General features: G+C 31.2%; 1 protein-coding gene across 5 annotated transcripts; it reads left to right on the forward strand.

Annotated features, from left to right (window-relative positions):
- The first annotated feature begins 699 nt into the window (after positions 1–699).
- Positions 700–16,447, forward strand: LOC148627843 (uncharacterized). Of its 5 annotated transcripts, XM_088580221.1 has the most exons (7): positions 700–952; positions 6,459–6,535; positions 9,755–9,926; positions 10,269–10,414; positions 10,888–11,044; positions 12,632–12,861; positions 14,064–16,447. In XM_088580221.1, exons 2-6 carry the CDS (start codon positions 6,493–6,495, stop codon positions 12,840–12,842), a joined length of 729 nt encoding a protein of 242 aa, XP_088436347.1. In that variant the 5' UTR covers positions 700–952; positions 6,459–6,492; the 3' UTR covers positions 12,843–12,861; positions 14,064–16,447. The 5 variants fall into 5 exon arrangements, with proteins under 5 accessions (XP_088436347.1, XP_088436310.1, XP_088436337.1 ...); XM_088580184.1 differs by lacking the exon at positions 700–952 and adding an exon at positions 4,306–4,409 and having other exon boundaries at positions 12,632–16,447; XM_088580211.1 differs by lacking the exon at positions 700–952 and adding an exon at positions 6,034–6,133 and having other exon boundaries at positions 12,632–16,447.
- The last annotated feature ends 762 nt before the right edge of the window (positions 16,448–17,209 follow it).

Raw genomic sequence — 17,209 nt, forward strand, 5'->3', positions numbered from 1 at the left:
AAACTTTTTTTTTCTTTTTAGGGAAAAAAATACTTATATAACTCCAAAAGCACCAAATTTCTTAGAAATATGATATAGTTGGTTTAAATATTTATGCTTTTTCTAAACCCTCTTTGAATTTGTTCAACATTTTGGGCCAACATTTATTTGTATCAAGGTAATATGTTTCTTATTCGTTGTTTTAACATTTATCAACCATGGTGAATGTGAAATCCAGTCTTTCCACACACTATAAGAGCACCAGAGCATACTTAAAAATCAACTCTGAATGAGTTGTGAAACTGTAAATACCAACTAATAACAAAAGAATGAACCCGACAGAAGCATGTTGCTTTTGATATTTTGTGTGGACGTTCTTTTTTTTTAAAAATTTTCCTTTGTTGTAAATGATCGATATGATTGATTTTTTTAATAAACGGTGGTTGAAATAATATCTTAAACACATGTAGTCGATAAGTTCTTCTGAAGAACCAATAATATAGTAGTATGTTTTGTGTAGCATTGAAGCCGAATAAACCAATATTTGCTAGAAGCTCAGATGAAATGAGTAACGGGTAACCTTACATTTAAAGATCGAATTTTGTTCAATGCAACGTAAATAATGATCACTTACAACATTCAATAATGAACTCACAGCTGCTACAGTCTCAAGAATTCTTTTTCAACTAATCATTTAATTATGGTCTTTTATGCTTAAATAATGTATTCGTATGGCCAACCCTCGAGTCTCTTAGAAATTTCATCGATCCTGATCCACTATCTTTCATTAAACAACAAATATTATCCGAGAGACATTAAGGTGTAAACGGAGCTATTTCTTTAACACTTGAAACAGTTTTAATCATGATTTAATTATTACTACAAAGAAGGAACTTACAATTGGGGTTTTCTGTAATTTCAATCTTAATATCTAGGAGATATAATGGAAGAATGACTTCAATTAATATGACTGGTAAGTCACGTTTTTGTTCACATTAATTGTATTTTATCAGAAGTGATTTGCAGAACTGATGTCGGCCTCTGTAATACTTTCTGCTGACCCTAATTCCTTCATTTTCTTATATCAGTTACCAATATTAAAATATGTACATCATATCTTTGTAATATGTATTTTAGCTTACTATAAAGTAGAGAGCCTACACATAGAACTTAATTTCGTGACTTTATATGAGGCTGTGAAACCAGACATTTATATGTCAAATGAGACATTAACATGAAATAAACAAAAACAATTGGTCAAAGGAAAACATTGTCTTAAAACTCAAAAAACATCCATTTAACAACAAAATGTACTAAAGAAATAAATCAGGGAAACTCCATGTTATCTTTGTTTTGCCACATGCTGGCCATTTATGTCGCATTGTTTTACCCCGAGCGATAGCAAATGGTTAAATAACGACATAATGGCCAGGCCATGGTAAAACAATTATAGAATGGAGTATCCGTGATTTACTTTGATTCTAATAGGACTAGTTTCTTCATATTTTTTGATACAGACAGGCAGCCCATGTGTTGCACGAAAATTTTGGTCATGTGTTTATCACTTTTTTTACCATGGCAGGGGTCTAAAGAGCTTTGAAACATGCCATGTTAGAACTGTACTTTTACCATGACAGTTTTCATAATAAAATGCCTGTACTCTTTGGAAAACAAATACTTGTTCATTTATGCAAATACTCGTTTGATATGTCACAATATCCTAACATGTAATTGGCATATTATGTCAATGTGGTTGATCATGTTCTCATCTTCTATCTCCGTTTATTGAGTATTGGATGAATTGCATCCTGTATTTTAAAGTTGCGTTTCAAAGAACAATTTCCTACTATATTCTTACTTCATAAAAGGGTTATTGCTCCAACTCCATAAAAAGACCTCATAAATGCAAGTGGGAAAAGTCTGAAGCAGCAAAGTTAATGGTGCAATCAAGTTATCGGCTTTAATTTTGCGTTCCAAATAATCATTGGTGTAATTAATTACAAGCACTTTCATAAATCACCGTTATAAAGAGCAGGAAATGGCCACTTTAAAACATGGAAAGAAAATGTGCATTTTGCGTGATAAAGATAAGAAATGAAAGATGATCCATTTTCATGAAAAATATAAACCCTTCCATTCTTAAGGTTTCACTTACAAATGATCAACACCTTTTATTACGAGCAGGATAAAAGTGTTTTACAAAAGTAATCAAGGGAACCAAGGTTATAATGGTAATCAAAAGAATGTAATCCAGGGACAAAGATCAGACGTGGAAAACAGACATACACAACAAAGAACATGAAAGAAACTAAAATCATACATACATAGTAACAAAAGCAAATGAGCAACTCCACTAAAAACTGGGAGCATGCACCTGAAGCCATATTATATTTGTATTGTTAATGGTACAAGAAAAACATATATTTTACTTTCCTTTTTAACTTATAAGCTTACCTTTTTTTTCATTTTAAAATTGTATGCGCTACACATTTTATTCTATATGTGACATCGAAGCCCATGACATTTTTTTTTTAATTTCAAGTAACTTTAAACCGTTAAAGACTTGTCACAGAATACAATTTCTGGAACTTGATGCGTCAACATTTAGCATATATCTTTTTTCCTTTTCCCTGTTAAATACTGTTAATAATAATATAATAATAATAATAATAATAATAATAATAATAATAATAATAATAACAGTATAACAGTTAACACTTTAAAATACATTGTGTATAAGAATTACTATGCAAATGTACTAAGATTCTGCCACAGATCCTCAGTCTAAACGCTTTTTACTTATTGATATAACCTTACATTTAACATACCATGATTTGTTTGGATTTCTTGATTTATGCATATGTTACCAGCACAGTCAGATTATATTAGTAAGAAAATTTAATGAAAACCACACAATAAATCAAGGATTTGTCAAATGATGACCTTGGATATAATTTTCTATTTCATAAATCAGCAACAAGACGCAGTGTTGTAACTAATACATTCTTTATTTTTATATATTAAAAAATAACGACATAGCAAAAATAATAATAATAATAACGCAATATATCGATGTTGGAGTTCATAAATGTTTGTCATTAAATGGCAGAAACTAGTTATAAATTTCAATATATAGAGCCGAAAATTTCTTTCTTAAAGCTTTGAAGAATATTTCAGTACGTTTTTAGCGTTAAGTCACTTTGAAATACATATATTCTTTAAATTCGTAAGAAAAACATAAAAGCGTTTTAATAAAGTCCATTTCTCCACCTGCCTTAAATCTATTGCATCCTTTGATGTTTCAAACCTAATTTATAAAAACAACTGGTTGATACATCTGTGCTATATGCCACTATGCAGACAGGATGGTTAATTAATGGAAGGAAAATCCAATATTGATTCATGTAATGTTCGGTGGAGAATACCAAGAAGAATAACTTCTCGATAAATGTAAAATGGGCTATATCTTTTGAATTTGAAGTGAAACGTAAATTCAGATAATATTGCAAATACAATGTAAATTTTATTTGTAAACCATAAAGCTTTTAAAGAATAGCCGGACGTATAGACCGCATTTTTTTTCGTCATAATTTTAGAAGAATCAAATTCGCTTATGCGGAACTCGAAACAAGCAATTGGCCTGAAACCTCAATCATGCTGATCATAGTAGGTTTTGTCTGTACATTTATAAATAGTCCCCTATAGGATGTATATTAAAAACCCTTTTTCCTTCAAAACTTGCATTACCCCCGGATTAATGGTTACATACTACAATAAATACACAATGTTATGGCGATTGTTTCTCTCTCGCCAGACTATATGTGTATTAAATAAAATTCCGATTAAATGCATTAGAGACTGAATAAAACTTGATCCGAATGAAAAAGTCAATATGATTTTCATTTGATCCCAATAAATCTGATATTTATTGCATGGGAACCGTCTATTTACAACGTAATTATCCTGGTGATAATTAAATCACGAAAACTTTACATAAAATACATAATCTGATTGGGAAACAATCCATTTCAGACAAGTCTATTATGGGAACTCGCTTGAGATGCTTCATCAGAACTCTATGGACCAAAACTTTTATAAAACGTTGAAGATAAATCCTACTGATTAAATACATCGTCGTGATTTAAGATGACGTGTAAATGAAAAGAAATGGAAAGATTGTTGAAACTGTTCCGAGGTTCTTAAATGCCTTTTTTTAATTCTCAGAAAATCTATTTCCTCACGTCAGGAAACAAGAGAACATCGATCAGTCCAAGACAATATGTAACTACTCATAGGAGATTAAATCGAACGCCTCTTCTTTTCTTGGCATTGATTAGCCTTCATAGTGGTCTAGGTTTTTTATTCCGTATTATGGCGTCCTATTGTAAATGGCGTCTAAAATTTATCCACCAACTTCCGGTTGCAGGAAGGTAAGACATGTCATACTTGTGTCACTATTGTCATTAAGTGTAATACCTCCAATGAATACTTGACTCAGTATCAATACATACCTATAGAAATGCATCAAGAATGTCTAATTGATTCACGATTTACTTGTATGAGAAATCTAGAGCATGCATAAAAAATGGCATATCTCTTCTTAAACTACCTGTTCTTTTATTTTAATTGTTACATCAAAATTGAACGTAATGACAACTTCGAAACATACTACTGGTTTAACGGTAAATCCAGACTTCAACGCAATCAATTTTTTTTAAGTTTAGTGATGAATTTCCAATGATAGGAACAATAAAAAAAAACAAATTAAACTGAAGGTTCTTATAATATGCTCCTACGTCCTTTATGAGACTGAATATTAGATTAAAATCGATATTTGAGAAAGGAACTGTTATAAAATATGAGAACATTAACAAATTATTGTTGAATATTTGAATCCGACCACAAACAATTTATTGTTCATGTTTAATTAGGACAATAAATTGGTGGTATGGGTACGAATTGGTATATATTTTTTTCGTATATATTTAACCTGTACTGTGGCTAATTCAGTTAAACCTTTTGGTCCCGTCTTGCTTTAATTTTGCTACATGACTGTCAATTAAGAAATACAATGGTTCCACAATGTCGCGCTTATTATTTACTGCGCGATAGTTCTTGGCATCAAAAGAAATTATTTCAAATTAAAAAGCTTTTCGTAATTAATGATGATTAATAGAACATAGGAAAGTTTGCGATACGCACAAATTTATCTTGTACAAAATTAATTTTAAGGCTATATTTTATTGTTTGTCGATGTATGATTTAAACTTAATAACGAGAATTGATATAGTAAATATGTCAAAGAGACAACAACCTCCACTGGGTTGAAAATGTCAGCAGAGGGCCACCAATATGTGCGTTTCATATAATTAGTGTCTGAAATAGAGGTTAGTCCTATTCATATTTATAGAGTTTTTTTTTATTTTCACTGAACTAAATATAAAATTAAATTCTGCTATAATCATCATAAAGTTTATTGTCGTCGCCGTGTTAACGGACCTATCTGTCCGACGATTAGTGTTATTTCAACTTGAAGAACGGCGTCCATCCGTCATAGGCATGCGTCATCCTTTATCGGAGTGCACCTAGGCTCGGCGAGCGTATTGCAAGGATCAATGCTTCTTCAACACTCTAGATCACCTGAGTTCATTTCTTATTTTAAGTTTGGTTTGATTTTGTCTATTTCTGTATGTATTTTTCAGTTTCTGTGTGAGATGAGACTTGTTATTTGTACATTATTTTTTAATGTTCCCGCCTTCAACTTGCCCAATAATTTCATTTCACCTCATTTAAACCGTTTGGTTTTCTTGTTACTTTTATTCAGATAAAACATAAAATGTAAACCTATAAATTTCATTTCTACATTTGTACTGACATCTTTTTTCTAAGATCGCTTTTAGAACATTTTTATTACAATACGTTATGTTTGTTAATTAAATTGACATCGGATCGATTGGAGGGAAACCAAAATTAGATTCCTTCAAACAAACATTGTCTGGCATATCAATTAGGTTATTGTTATCCAATTTAACTGTTTGTGTAAAAGTGAAATGTTCCTTTATTTTATAGCATACAAAAAACAGTAATGTCGAGAAAAAATAGAATTCCTATATATTATCATTTCCCATGATAGCAGTAGGGAATTGGTAATGAGGTACGCAAAACATTACAAGCCTATATCATGGTTTGACATGAAACCATGTTTTGGTCAAAGTGGATTTAATTGGTTATTATTCGATTGTTTTCTTGGTATGCTATCTCTTAGGGTTAGTGTGTACGACCATGTGTTATGTGTAAGTTATTAGATAGTTCAGAATAGATGATGATCTCTATTCTATGGAAAAATAGTTTAAACTGCTAGAGTAGATAAGATTACTGAATGCCTTAGTTCAATAATTAGCAAGTGCGTACAAAAGTGTGTTACTTTAATTATCAAGATGGTAGTGGAGGTTATAGTTTTATTGTATGTTTGTTTATAGAATTTGATGGTTACAGCTGTGATGTGAGGGTGGTATGGTGTCATCGTGGACCATGGTAGTGTGGGAATGCCAAATCAGTAAGTACATTTTAATTGCTATTCTCTATGCTGTTATATTGATTCTATTCTGTGTAGTTATCAAATTTTCATGAGTTCTTTAACCTGGCACATTGTTGACGCTCTTGTTCAATGCGTAATCAATAATGCAACATATATGTCACAATAATTTATTATAAAGTGCTGCATGTTCCATTGCAGTTTATAAATTAAATGTTGTTAATGATGTAATTGAATAATGCTACTTATAGTAGAATGTGTCGCATCAACAAAGGTGTATTTTAGAACCCTGGCATATGTGGCTCTTTTTGGTGATCCAAAATTGTCATTGTTTTTATCTTGTTTTTTTTTTTCTGCTACAGTCCGGTACGCTACCGGGCTATCTCTGGGGAAGCTTCCCGACTGAAGCTGCAGTCTAACAGCAATAACAGTTTGTGTCAATTAACTGTAGTTATGAGTGTATAAAATATTGTACTTGTGCTACTCTTATTCTTATGAAAAGTTCTAAATGATAAAGTAACAACAATGATGTTATTATTAGGTGCCAATTTTATAGACTTTGAATATGCGAAGATTTTCGTTGTCAAATTGATCAAATTGATTCCGATATGCTTAAATATGCATACTGAATTCTGTAATCGAAAATCAAACGATCAGATAAGACTGAATTAACAGAATCATACATTGTATCGCTAGAATGAAAAACACCTGTTCATTCGAATTTTGGTTCGTCTTTTTGATAACTTTTTAGCTACTCTACAACCTGCTGTGATGCATAGGTTCTTCGAGAGTTATATTTATATTGTTTGTGAAATTGTCCCCGTTTTAGTAAACTATTTTTCCGAATGATTTATTTGAATTTGTTTTCATTTTCAATAATAAATGCTTAGTTTTAATTGTTGGTCAATAAGAGAATCGGAAAGTACCATGATAGATGGTCTCAAAACACGGATAATAGTTGAAATAGAGATACCAGCTGTCAGAAATGAGGTATTATTACCGTCATCTGAGATAAACATGAAATTTCTTCTTGTTGTAGTTAGCTATCCATCAACGCGACAAAAAGTTATTATAAACAATAGGGAAACCAAGTAAAGCTAATTACAGAGCCAGTTCGTTTTTTTCATTTCCTCCTGAATAGTTGTTTAGACTTAAGTTTGTTAATAGCATTTTCTACTCAGATGTAAACGTCTTGGAAAGACGAAACAAGAGTCAAAGAGATTCAACCAGCAAAACGTGTAGCACTCCCCGTTTTTAATCTAGTTTTAACCTTGTACTTTTCTATACATCTTTGAAGAAAATCAAATCCCACATTCTTTCGTTGAAGTAATCTTTTCGAAGATATTGAATCTGTTTCAATATCCCATTTGAAGCATAGAAAAGTGCTGTAAAAACACTTAAAATAAACACCTTTTGATCTTAAAACACTTCTAAAACATACGCAGCGTTTCTAATCTTCAGAGAATATTTGGCTATATTCGATTGATTAGAATTGCTTAAGTGATTACCTTCCCTGATTTATTCTTTTCTTGTGCATATGTTATGACTATCATTTTTACATAAGATCCTGAAATCACAAGTTACTATGTTGCACATTGTTTGTAATTACTGATCATGGCTGTTTCGGTACAAGAGGTTTGTTTGTTTTTGGTACTTAGCTGTTCCAAGCAATTGGCGCTGAAATATACGCCAGTCATTATCAAATTCCCAGAGAGTGTATTTTCATCTTGTTAGCGCTAAGTCCGAACGTATAAAATTCGATTAAAGCATTAGAAATTAAGTATAAGATATAACTATTGGTAAAGCTATAAACCACTTAAGCTCTGTATGGCATTTGTGTTGTATGTATAACAAAGGTTTTAATTATCATGAATTTCATAAAAGACCAAGGTAAGAAGACAATTACCGCTGTTCTTTCAGTTCTGTAAACAGGTAGAATCCTATACCATTTTGAACATATCCTAAGTTGTTTTTTGTGAAGTGACAGGTTACGCTATATTAACTGTTGTTGAACAGTACGAAATGACATATGTGCATTATAGACTGAATACAGTGTGATTATGCCTCATTCCATTTTATTTGTTAACGGATGTCAACAACAACAAATTCATTCTATTGATAAAAACAGATGTCCTTATCTGTACTACCTTCTGTAGCAATAAAGAAAAGGATTTGCAGTCTATGAATGTTCATGGTGGATGAAAATGAAAATAAAACATCGTGAAATTACACAATCAAATTGTAATGAATTTAACATGCAAAGCATTTTATCTAATTGAAGTTCAGATAATAAAAGAAACATGCGAATTTTATCAGTCTGTAGATTTCTGTCAGAAACGGTGATTGATTCCACCTGGAATTTTCAATCTGTTCTCCATAATTAAATTAATTACTGCACTTTTTAGAAACCCGTAATCTTTTTAGGCAATACCGGAGATTGTGCTTCGTGATAGAAAAGTTTCTATCATCAAATTATACTATCCAGGGTGTTACCTTATTCACGTCTTGCAAGCAATTTCCGATCAAATTCACTTTCATAAACTTCTTCATTTTTTCCTCAGTATTCAAACTGCCAGTTCTTGACTAAATTTAGATTTCATTTAAGAATTGGCAATAATAAAAATTTTGTCTATTGAAAAATAACATAAATTTATTATCGCCAATTGTTATAATTTAATTTTAAAACATAGTTTTATCTATAAACATCAGAAAAGTAGCTCTCAATTTAACTGAATAGGAGCGTGCCAATATTTTTTATCCATTGAGATATAACAAAATTGTTTTAAACAATCAGATTACAGTTTTTACCTCAAATTAATTTATTTAGTTTAGTTGTTGCTGCTGATTTTGTTTGTTTTTTGTTTGTTTGTTTGTTTGTTTTCTTTCTTCAAGAATATATTTTACAGCGAGTAATATACTCAACTTCAGAATATGTAGTTGGTATTTCTATTCCAAGTTTGATAAATAATTAACATTTCTTTGTTAATTGCCCAGTTGACTACCAAAGGAATTCATCAAGTGATTATTCCTTAAAGTTATTACTTGCTGTTATAGCTGATTTTCGTTTAAAAGATATCTTTTAAAAGATTTATATAAACTATTCGTAACCTGTAATAAAAAATTCTGTTTCGGAAAATCAATTGTTTTTCATAAACATATTGGTTGTTGTTTCACAAGTGTATATTTGGATTAAACACTGATATATAAATAAATGCTGTTAACAAAAATATTTTGTCATAGATATAACCATGATGGTCTTACTTTGGTTAATCAACCTGACCTGCTCCGGCCATACATGCCCAAAGAACTTACTGAGTGAGGTATTTAGTTGTTTAAAGAATTTGACACACGGAAGCAACCAGAGCGCACTTCTATCAGATGTAGATGCCGAGTTGATGCGGAAAAACTGTCGGTAAGTTAAACAGTTAATATATTTATATAGTATGGAAAATATTATGGGGAGGGATAGACTTTTTTAAAATGCAATTTTAAATTAGATTTGAAAACATGTGTATCATAATTCGTATGTTACATTTCATATCAATATTAATTAAATCTGTCTTTTTAATATTTTGAATTGCGGATTTATTAAAGTTTTCATACATGTTGTACATTTTGTTCAACGCTTGTTTGCCCATTTTGACATACGAAATTAACATAAACTTGAAATATACATGTTACAAAAGAAAACGTATTATGAATGAAAATATAGCATTCCTGAACATTTTCCATTGATTGATTTACATTTATGCAGCACTGGTGCATTCAGTGACAGCGTACAATGTCTTGAAAGATTATATAAACATTGCGATAGCCCGGAAGCCAAGGAATGGCTTTATAAGCTGGCAAGACCAAGACGTTGGCAATCTGGATTTGACCGATTTTGTGAACATGTGAAATGTAAGTTATATAAAAAAAAAGAAAGACTGTAGGTTTTTCATGTCATTTCAAAACATCTCATTATATTTGTAAAAAAAAACGGGTTTTACCCATTAACAGAAAAAAATGGTTAGCACAAAATCATAGATGGCATTTCGCTAAAAATAACCGTGTTTAGTAGCAGAATGGCTTTTAAACGTTGTAAGAACATTGTAATATTAAATTATGATGTCATTAATCTTTCAATTGAAGCTCAATTGAGCTCTACCAGAACGTGAAAAAGATGTTCTCAGTAGGAAATATTGACCTCTTTACTTCAACTTATAATTATCTAGTCAAATATGTACCATTTAATTCCCAATCATGTAACTTAGAACACCCATCCCAAATAAGGATTATGTTGTCCTGTACATTAGCGAATTAATTGGCAATTATTTCTAGCTTATCGGAAAATCTAAACTTGTTCCAATTATCACAAAAACATTTATTTTCAGTATATACTAACCAAAACCGTTGTATTCAGGAGCAAAACATGCAAATAGAAGAATGTGTCAACAAAAATAAGGAACAATTTGAAAACTCCAATAGATATATTTATCATACGAAAGAAGGGTATCAAGTAGATGAAAATGTTGTCAGATCAACATGCAGGTAAATATGTCGTCTGATCAAACCGTCGTCAGATCTACATGCAGGTAAATATGTCGTCTGATCTACTTGTCGTCCGATCTACATGCGGGTAAATATGTCGTTTGATCTACTTGTCGTCCGATCTACATGCAGAAAAAATATGTCGTTTAATCTACATGTCGTCCGATCTACATGCAGGTAAATATGTCCTCTGATCTATATGTCTTCAGATTTACAATAGTTAAATATGACTGACGTGAGATTTGTACTGCTCAAAGTCAAAAGACGTTTAGATAAAGTACTTGCATATTTAATAAGACATTGAAGCAGCATAAAATTATTCTATTTTACCTGATTAGTTCGTTGAATTGAGAATGCGAATAAAATTGAAATAAAAAATGAATAGAAGTAAACATTCAAAAAACGGAATAGACAACGACAAAACATATATGCAGACAGACGTCCAGTTATGAGCCAATCATCTTGAATCAGCTACTTTTTGTGATCATTCAGTAAAATATTACCATCGAAGTCAGATCCATTTACTACATAAAGGACGGATAATATATACCAGATGAAAAATAATACATGTTGTGAAGAGGCTAAATTAAGCCTGAATGAAAAATAATAAATATGTGAACAACAGCCACTTTTAAAAGGTAAAAGGGAACTAAATACAAATAAAATGCATTGCAATACAGAAAGTGAGGCCCAAATGGGCGGCCTTACGGCCTTCGTCAGGGGCAAAAATTCTAAAAGTGAAAACTCAGTCTGAGTCGACAGTGTGTCTGTGTCAGTCTTCACTTTTAGAATTTTTTACCCCTGACGAAGGCCGTAAGACTGAATATTTGAGCTTCACTTACTTAACAAAGTCGAAAACAGAGAATCTAAATATTTTTTTCTGTACGAATATTATTACTCGTTCGATTAGATGAATAAACTAGAGCGTAAATTTCAAGATATATTCTAGAATTTACATGAACTAAGATCGCAAAAATTCTGCGAAGGACGATAACATTAAAAAATACAAAAATACCAATCGTATATATTGCAAATTTCGATATGCTGTTCTCGTGTTCCAAGGAGTAACCTCTCATCAGAAGCACTAGAATCAAATACATAGGAAGATATAAATTCAAAACTTTATTGTGTACAAAAAGTACTCAAAACCAAAACTACCAAAATAGAAAGCTTAATCCATAACCGAAGGGTTCTAATATGTGCAACGCAAGGAATGAAGCCTTAGTGTTTTAGGTATTTTGAAATTTGTAATCATCAAATATTTCGGTGCAATGAAATATTTTTTCTTGACAGTAATTAGTTAAACACAGCTAATTATCAAGTACTGTATATTTTAAAGGGTTTTCCTAGCAAAAGTATACAGCGAAACTTGGTAAATAAAAGGTGATTGGTTTTAGTTTTATCGTTTTGAAATAGCTGATGCTCAAAAAGCTACAAGCATTTCGACAATCATGGGAGTTGTGTAGGGAACAACATGTAAAAATGGCAATAACGCATAATTGACAATATAAACACCAATATCATTTGTACAAATGTATCCAAATTTAAGTATTAGTGAAGTAATTCAATTCCAAATTTCATTTACAGTGTATTTCATTGGACTGAAAAATGTTTGAGTGGACCTTTAAGAACTTCATGTGGCCGTGAAGTTGGAGCAGTTTTGGCAGACTTTCAAGGAGGAATAACTCCGCCTATGTGTAAAAATTATACTTCATCGGCTCTGTCGTATCATACGCAGAAATATGGAGTGATGACATTGACTATTTTGATATATTTATTTAACCTGTGTCAGCGATGAGATATTCGTTAGTACTAAGGTAATGTCTCAAGCTTAAGGTTTCATTTGAGAATTCCTAAATAGTCATGTGCCATAAAAAATGGACGGTAATAGCTATCCACTGATCTCAAATAAGTGATTCATCAACATAGAGGATGTCAATGTGGTTTTATTGATACAGAAGTCTAGCGGCCCACCTGATTATTTGTGTACATATGCTTTCGATTTCAATATTATTGAGTAAAAAATCAGATTATGACTGTGTTACTCTAAAGCATGTGCCATTTAATGAACTGAGACAAAAATAAAAATATTAGTATATGTCATATTCAACATTATAGGATATACTATTTTACCGACCATTCGTAATAACTCCCTTTTGAGATCAACAATACCGGATAATTTGCATTACACGTACAATTAATAACTATATGTTACATATCTGGTACCAATACTAGTACTTACGTATAACCTAAAAGAAGTTTCTTTTTAACGAAGCTCTTCAGAACCATAAACCGCATATGCAGGGCAAGGCTAGTGATCTAACGTATGTTTAACAGGTGAAAAGGATACATATATATTTTTTACATGACAAAAACTTTTGTGATGATAATTGGACGAGTGATTCACATCATTTAGTCATGTTTTGTATGCGAGAAAAAGATGTTCAATTGAATATTTGCCATTCAATGGCTTGTTTTGAGTGTTTGAGCAGATTTGATGTTCATGATATACAAACGTTTACACCACTTTGATGACCCAGAATCAATCCAGTCTCTTATACACGTGTACTGCATACCCTTTTGTTACAAGCAGTTGCCAAATTTTGGCGAAGTGCTGTAATATTGTTTCTCCATTTATTCTAAGATAGTAATTTGTATTTCAAGTATAGAATTAATAGGATTTGCAATTTTGCCTAGAGATTTGAAGGGTTTTAAGAACTTTTATCAAAGTACTGTGCATAAGAACCCTAATGCAAATGTTCTTTTTGATAAAAACACCCTTCAAAAGCGACATTGGCTATTGAAAATCTTTTCCGAAGATAACGTTTTAGATTGAACAGTTTGAAACTCATACCTTGAAGCCAGCTTCTTACATAATTATTAGTAATCAGGGAGACTGACTTTGCTTAAAATATCTGAATTAATTTTACATAATATTATATGATTAAAAGGTTTTATGCGCTACTGTAATTATCAAAGAAAATTACAGTGTCTTGCGTCAATTTATTCTTAATTTCAGAACTGATTAAAGAAATTACTTCCCAGATATTTAACAACAGACAATAAATGTGAGTTCGGGTGTTTTTAATTCATCCCTGTTTTGTTTTTGTATCAATTGCTATATGTATTATATTTTATTTGAATTCGAATTAGAAATAATGATGATTAAATCATAGTAGAAGTTAACATTTATATGAAAATACCAAAATAATTCAAAAATAATGTAAGGTGTAAGAGACTGGATTGGAATATATATCTAATGTTGTTGTTCGCTTGTAGTGTGTGTATTTACGTATATTTTTACGTAGAACAGTTTCTACCAACCAATGACAAGTTTAACTCATTAATTCAACATTTAATTATAAATATTTAAATTAAAACATCACGACCTTTTAACATATGCCAGGCATTCGGCTTAGTTGCTTTGGTTTCTCGTTTCCCTTGTAAAGGCAACAGTTTTTAAAAATTAAGAAATTTTGGCATAACATTTTGAATATTTCATGAAGAGGTTTATCCTTTTACTCAAGGGTATATATAACTTGTACTGAAATATCATATGTAGAAACTGGTAATGAAAATGTATTTGTAATTTGAATGCACTTCGGAAAGAACGTTTATCGTTAATGCTTTCATGAACGTTCTTTTGATGATTGGCTTCTGGCTATAAAAGTGAAAAGTAAGAATTTTCATCCAAAGACTAAGAAAATGAATGAATTTGTACAAAGTTTATGAAATAGAATGATATTGTTTTTATTTTGTGAATGAAACTACTCTAGTAAAAAAAGTCATCATTGTCATCTGCATATCAAGCCATTCGTTTCTTGTTTAAAAAAACAAACATGCTGAAATGTGTGATATATATTACGTGTAAGTTTATATAAGAATCCGGCAAAATGGAACATCCAGAAACATGCATTTAAAAAAAACAACCGATCTGACAATTTAATTTCACTCAATGATGCATTCTCTATCTGAAAAGACTATTATTTGATCTGAGCATCATTGGATTTGCTCAGACATTTTTTTTAAACGAACGTTAGAAAAATGAGGTTTTTTTTGGAAGAGTTAACTGCCCTTGAAATGTTATTTTTGGTGCATTTCAGTGGAATCATCACTCAATTTCCCAAATTGATTTGGAAAATCTTGTCTCTATTTCATGATTCTCATGGTACAAGTAGTCAAATTAAACTTTCAAAGGGAAGTTTTTTTTATACCATGTTTCACCTACTGCCTGATTCTTACAGAGACTGATACTTAATAATTTGGTGGTCATGCACAGACGGGAGAGAAGAGTTTCGATGATATTTCACAATAATGTATAAGTTGTAGATATTGTAAATTGTATTTATGTTTGTTGAAATTGATTTGGATGAAGATAATGAGGATATTGTAGTGTTGAGACAATGCTTGATCTATCACTATTGAAAACGTAATTGTTTTTATAAGTATCGATATAAAAAATATGTTTTGTTAAAGAGTAATCAAGGGAACAAAGATTCTAGCAGGAATCAAAAGTTTGTAATCCAGGAACAAAGACCAGACATGGAAAACAGACAAACACAACAAAGAACATAAAGTAACTAAAATAATACATACAAAGTAACAAAAGTAAATGAGCAACTCGGACTTCACTAAAAACTGTAAGCATGGACCAGGTGCACCGGTACGTTAAGCGTCTTAATAACTGCTCGCATCAAACTGTGACCTATTAACTCTCCCAATCAAATGTATTTCAGATATGAACACCATTTAAAAGCATTATTTGTACTAATGTCTTGCACTCAACATCAAAAGATAAACAAATAATTCAAAATTCGGTTTGGGTAACTTTACACCAAACGAAACCAATCGCCGTTTAAGATGGTGGTTATCTAGATTTTTATATCAGAATTTAAACGAGGACATCGTGATAAACATTCTCTGCTTTTCTAGAAGCACCCATTTATGATATCGGATCTGGATGGAAACGAAAGAATTGGGAACAAATCTGAAATTGTAATATCTACAGAAATGGAAATACATTTAGTGTGGTCATTCAATATACCTATAACTCTAAGAAATTCTTAAAAAATATCATCTTCAAATATTCAAAAGGATATATTATCAATATATACGTAATATACCTGAATGTGGACATAATCATGGTAGTAGTGATCGTGTACGTGTGTGCGCGCGCGTTTGTACGTGTGTTTTTTTAGTCTGCTTGCTAAGAAATCAGTAAAATGATTAGTAGTATGCAAATCAATTTTGCAATTTTTGTAAGGCATCTGGTATTTGCCTTGGGTGGTGCAAATGATAATATGTGAAAATGGTAAGAAAAAATATTTAGATTATGTGAATGTTATTTGAAATTATGAATTATATTTATTGTCAGTTATTTTATTGAATAAAAGCATTGTTTTGTATAAGAAGTGTTTTCTTTCTTGCATAATTCCAGACACAACATATAGACAAGAAAGCAACGTTTTTTATACTTTGAACAACTGATCTGTTGTTCCTTTAAGAATTGCAATTAAATCATTGACACAGTATGTAATACTCTATTTAACATAACCTTGACAGAAGAAAAAAAAATGTTCGATTGTTATTTTTCAAACTAATCAAACTTCTTGCTAGGAAGAAATTCTTACTGAGAACCATTCAATTTATTTGTTGCATTTGAGGCAGGTGTAACCTGTAAATGGACTGAGTTGAATATATAAATATATTTCCTAGACTTCTTGACGGTTCTTGTCACTTCCTGACGCTACTTGACACCTCTTGTCGCTAATATGTGAGACCGGTACTTCAAACTTTCTGACTTAAGCCAAAAAGGCTCTTATGGCATGTTGGAAACGAAAAAAGTATCTGAACTCAAATAATTATTGAAGTTCGTATAATAAACGCTTTTTAGTAAAAAAACATACGAAAATATCGAACTTTATAAGGGAAGTTCGAAAGGCGCAGCTTACTCTCAGATTGAAATCAGACTGTCAGTGCGTCCAAGCTATGCCTTTATTTTACAATACTTACTGTTATGAAGACTTAGTCCTTTATCATGTATTTCTTCACGAATACGTACCATCGTTCAATTATTTAAGTTGAATATCTTTCACAGACTTCTTACAATTAGGCTACTAGAGCAGGTTTTTGTTGCTACAAGATTGAAGTCATCACTACCGTCGT

This window comes from Perna viridis, chromosome 1, assembly GCF_037379345.1.
Source record: "Perna viridis isolate PV_CMFRI_1.1 ecotype Kerala chromosome 1, ASM3737934v1, whole genome shotgun sequence".
NCBI classification, from domain to species: Eukaryota; Metazoa; Mollusca; class Bivalvia; order Mytilida; family Mytilidae; genus Perna; species Perna viridis.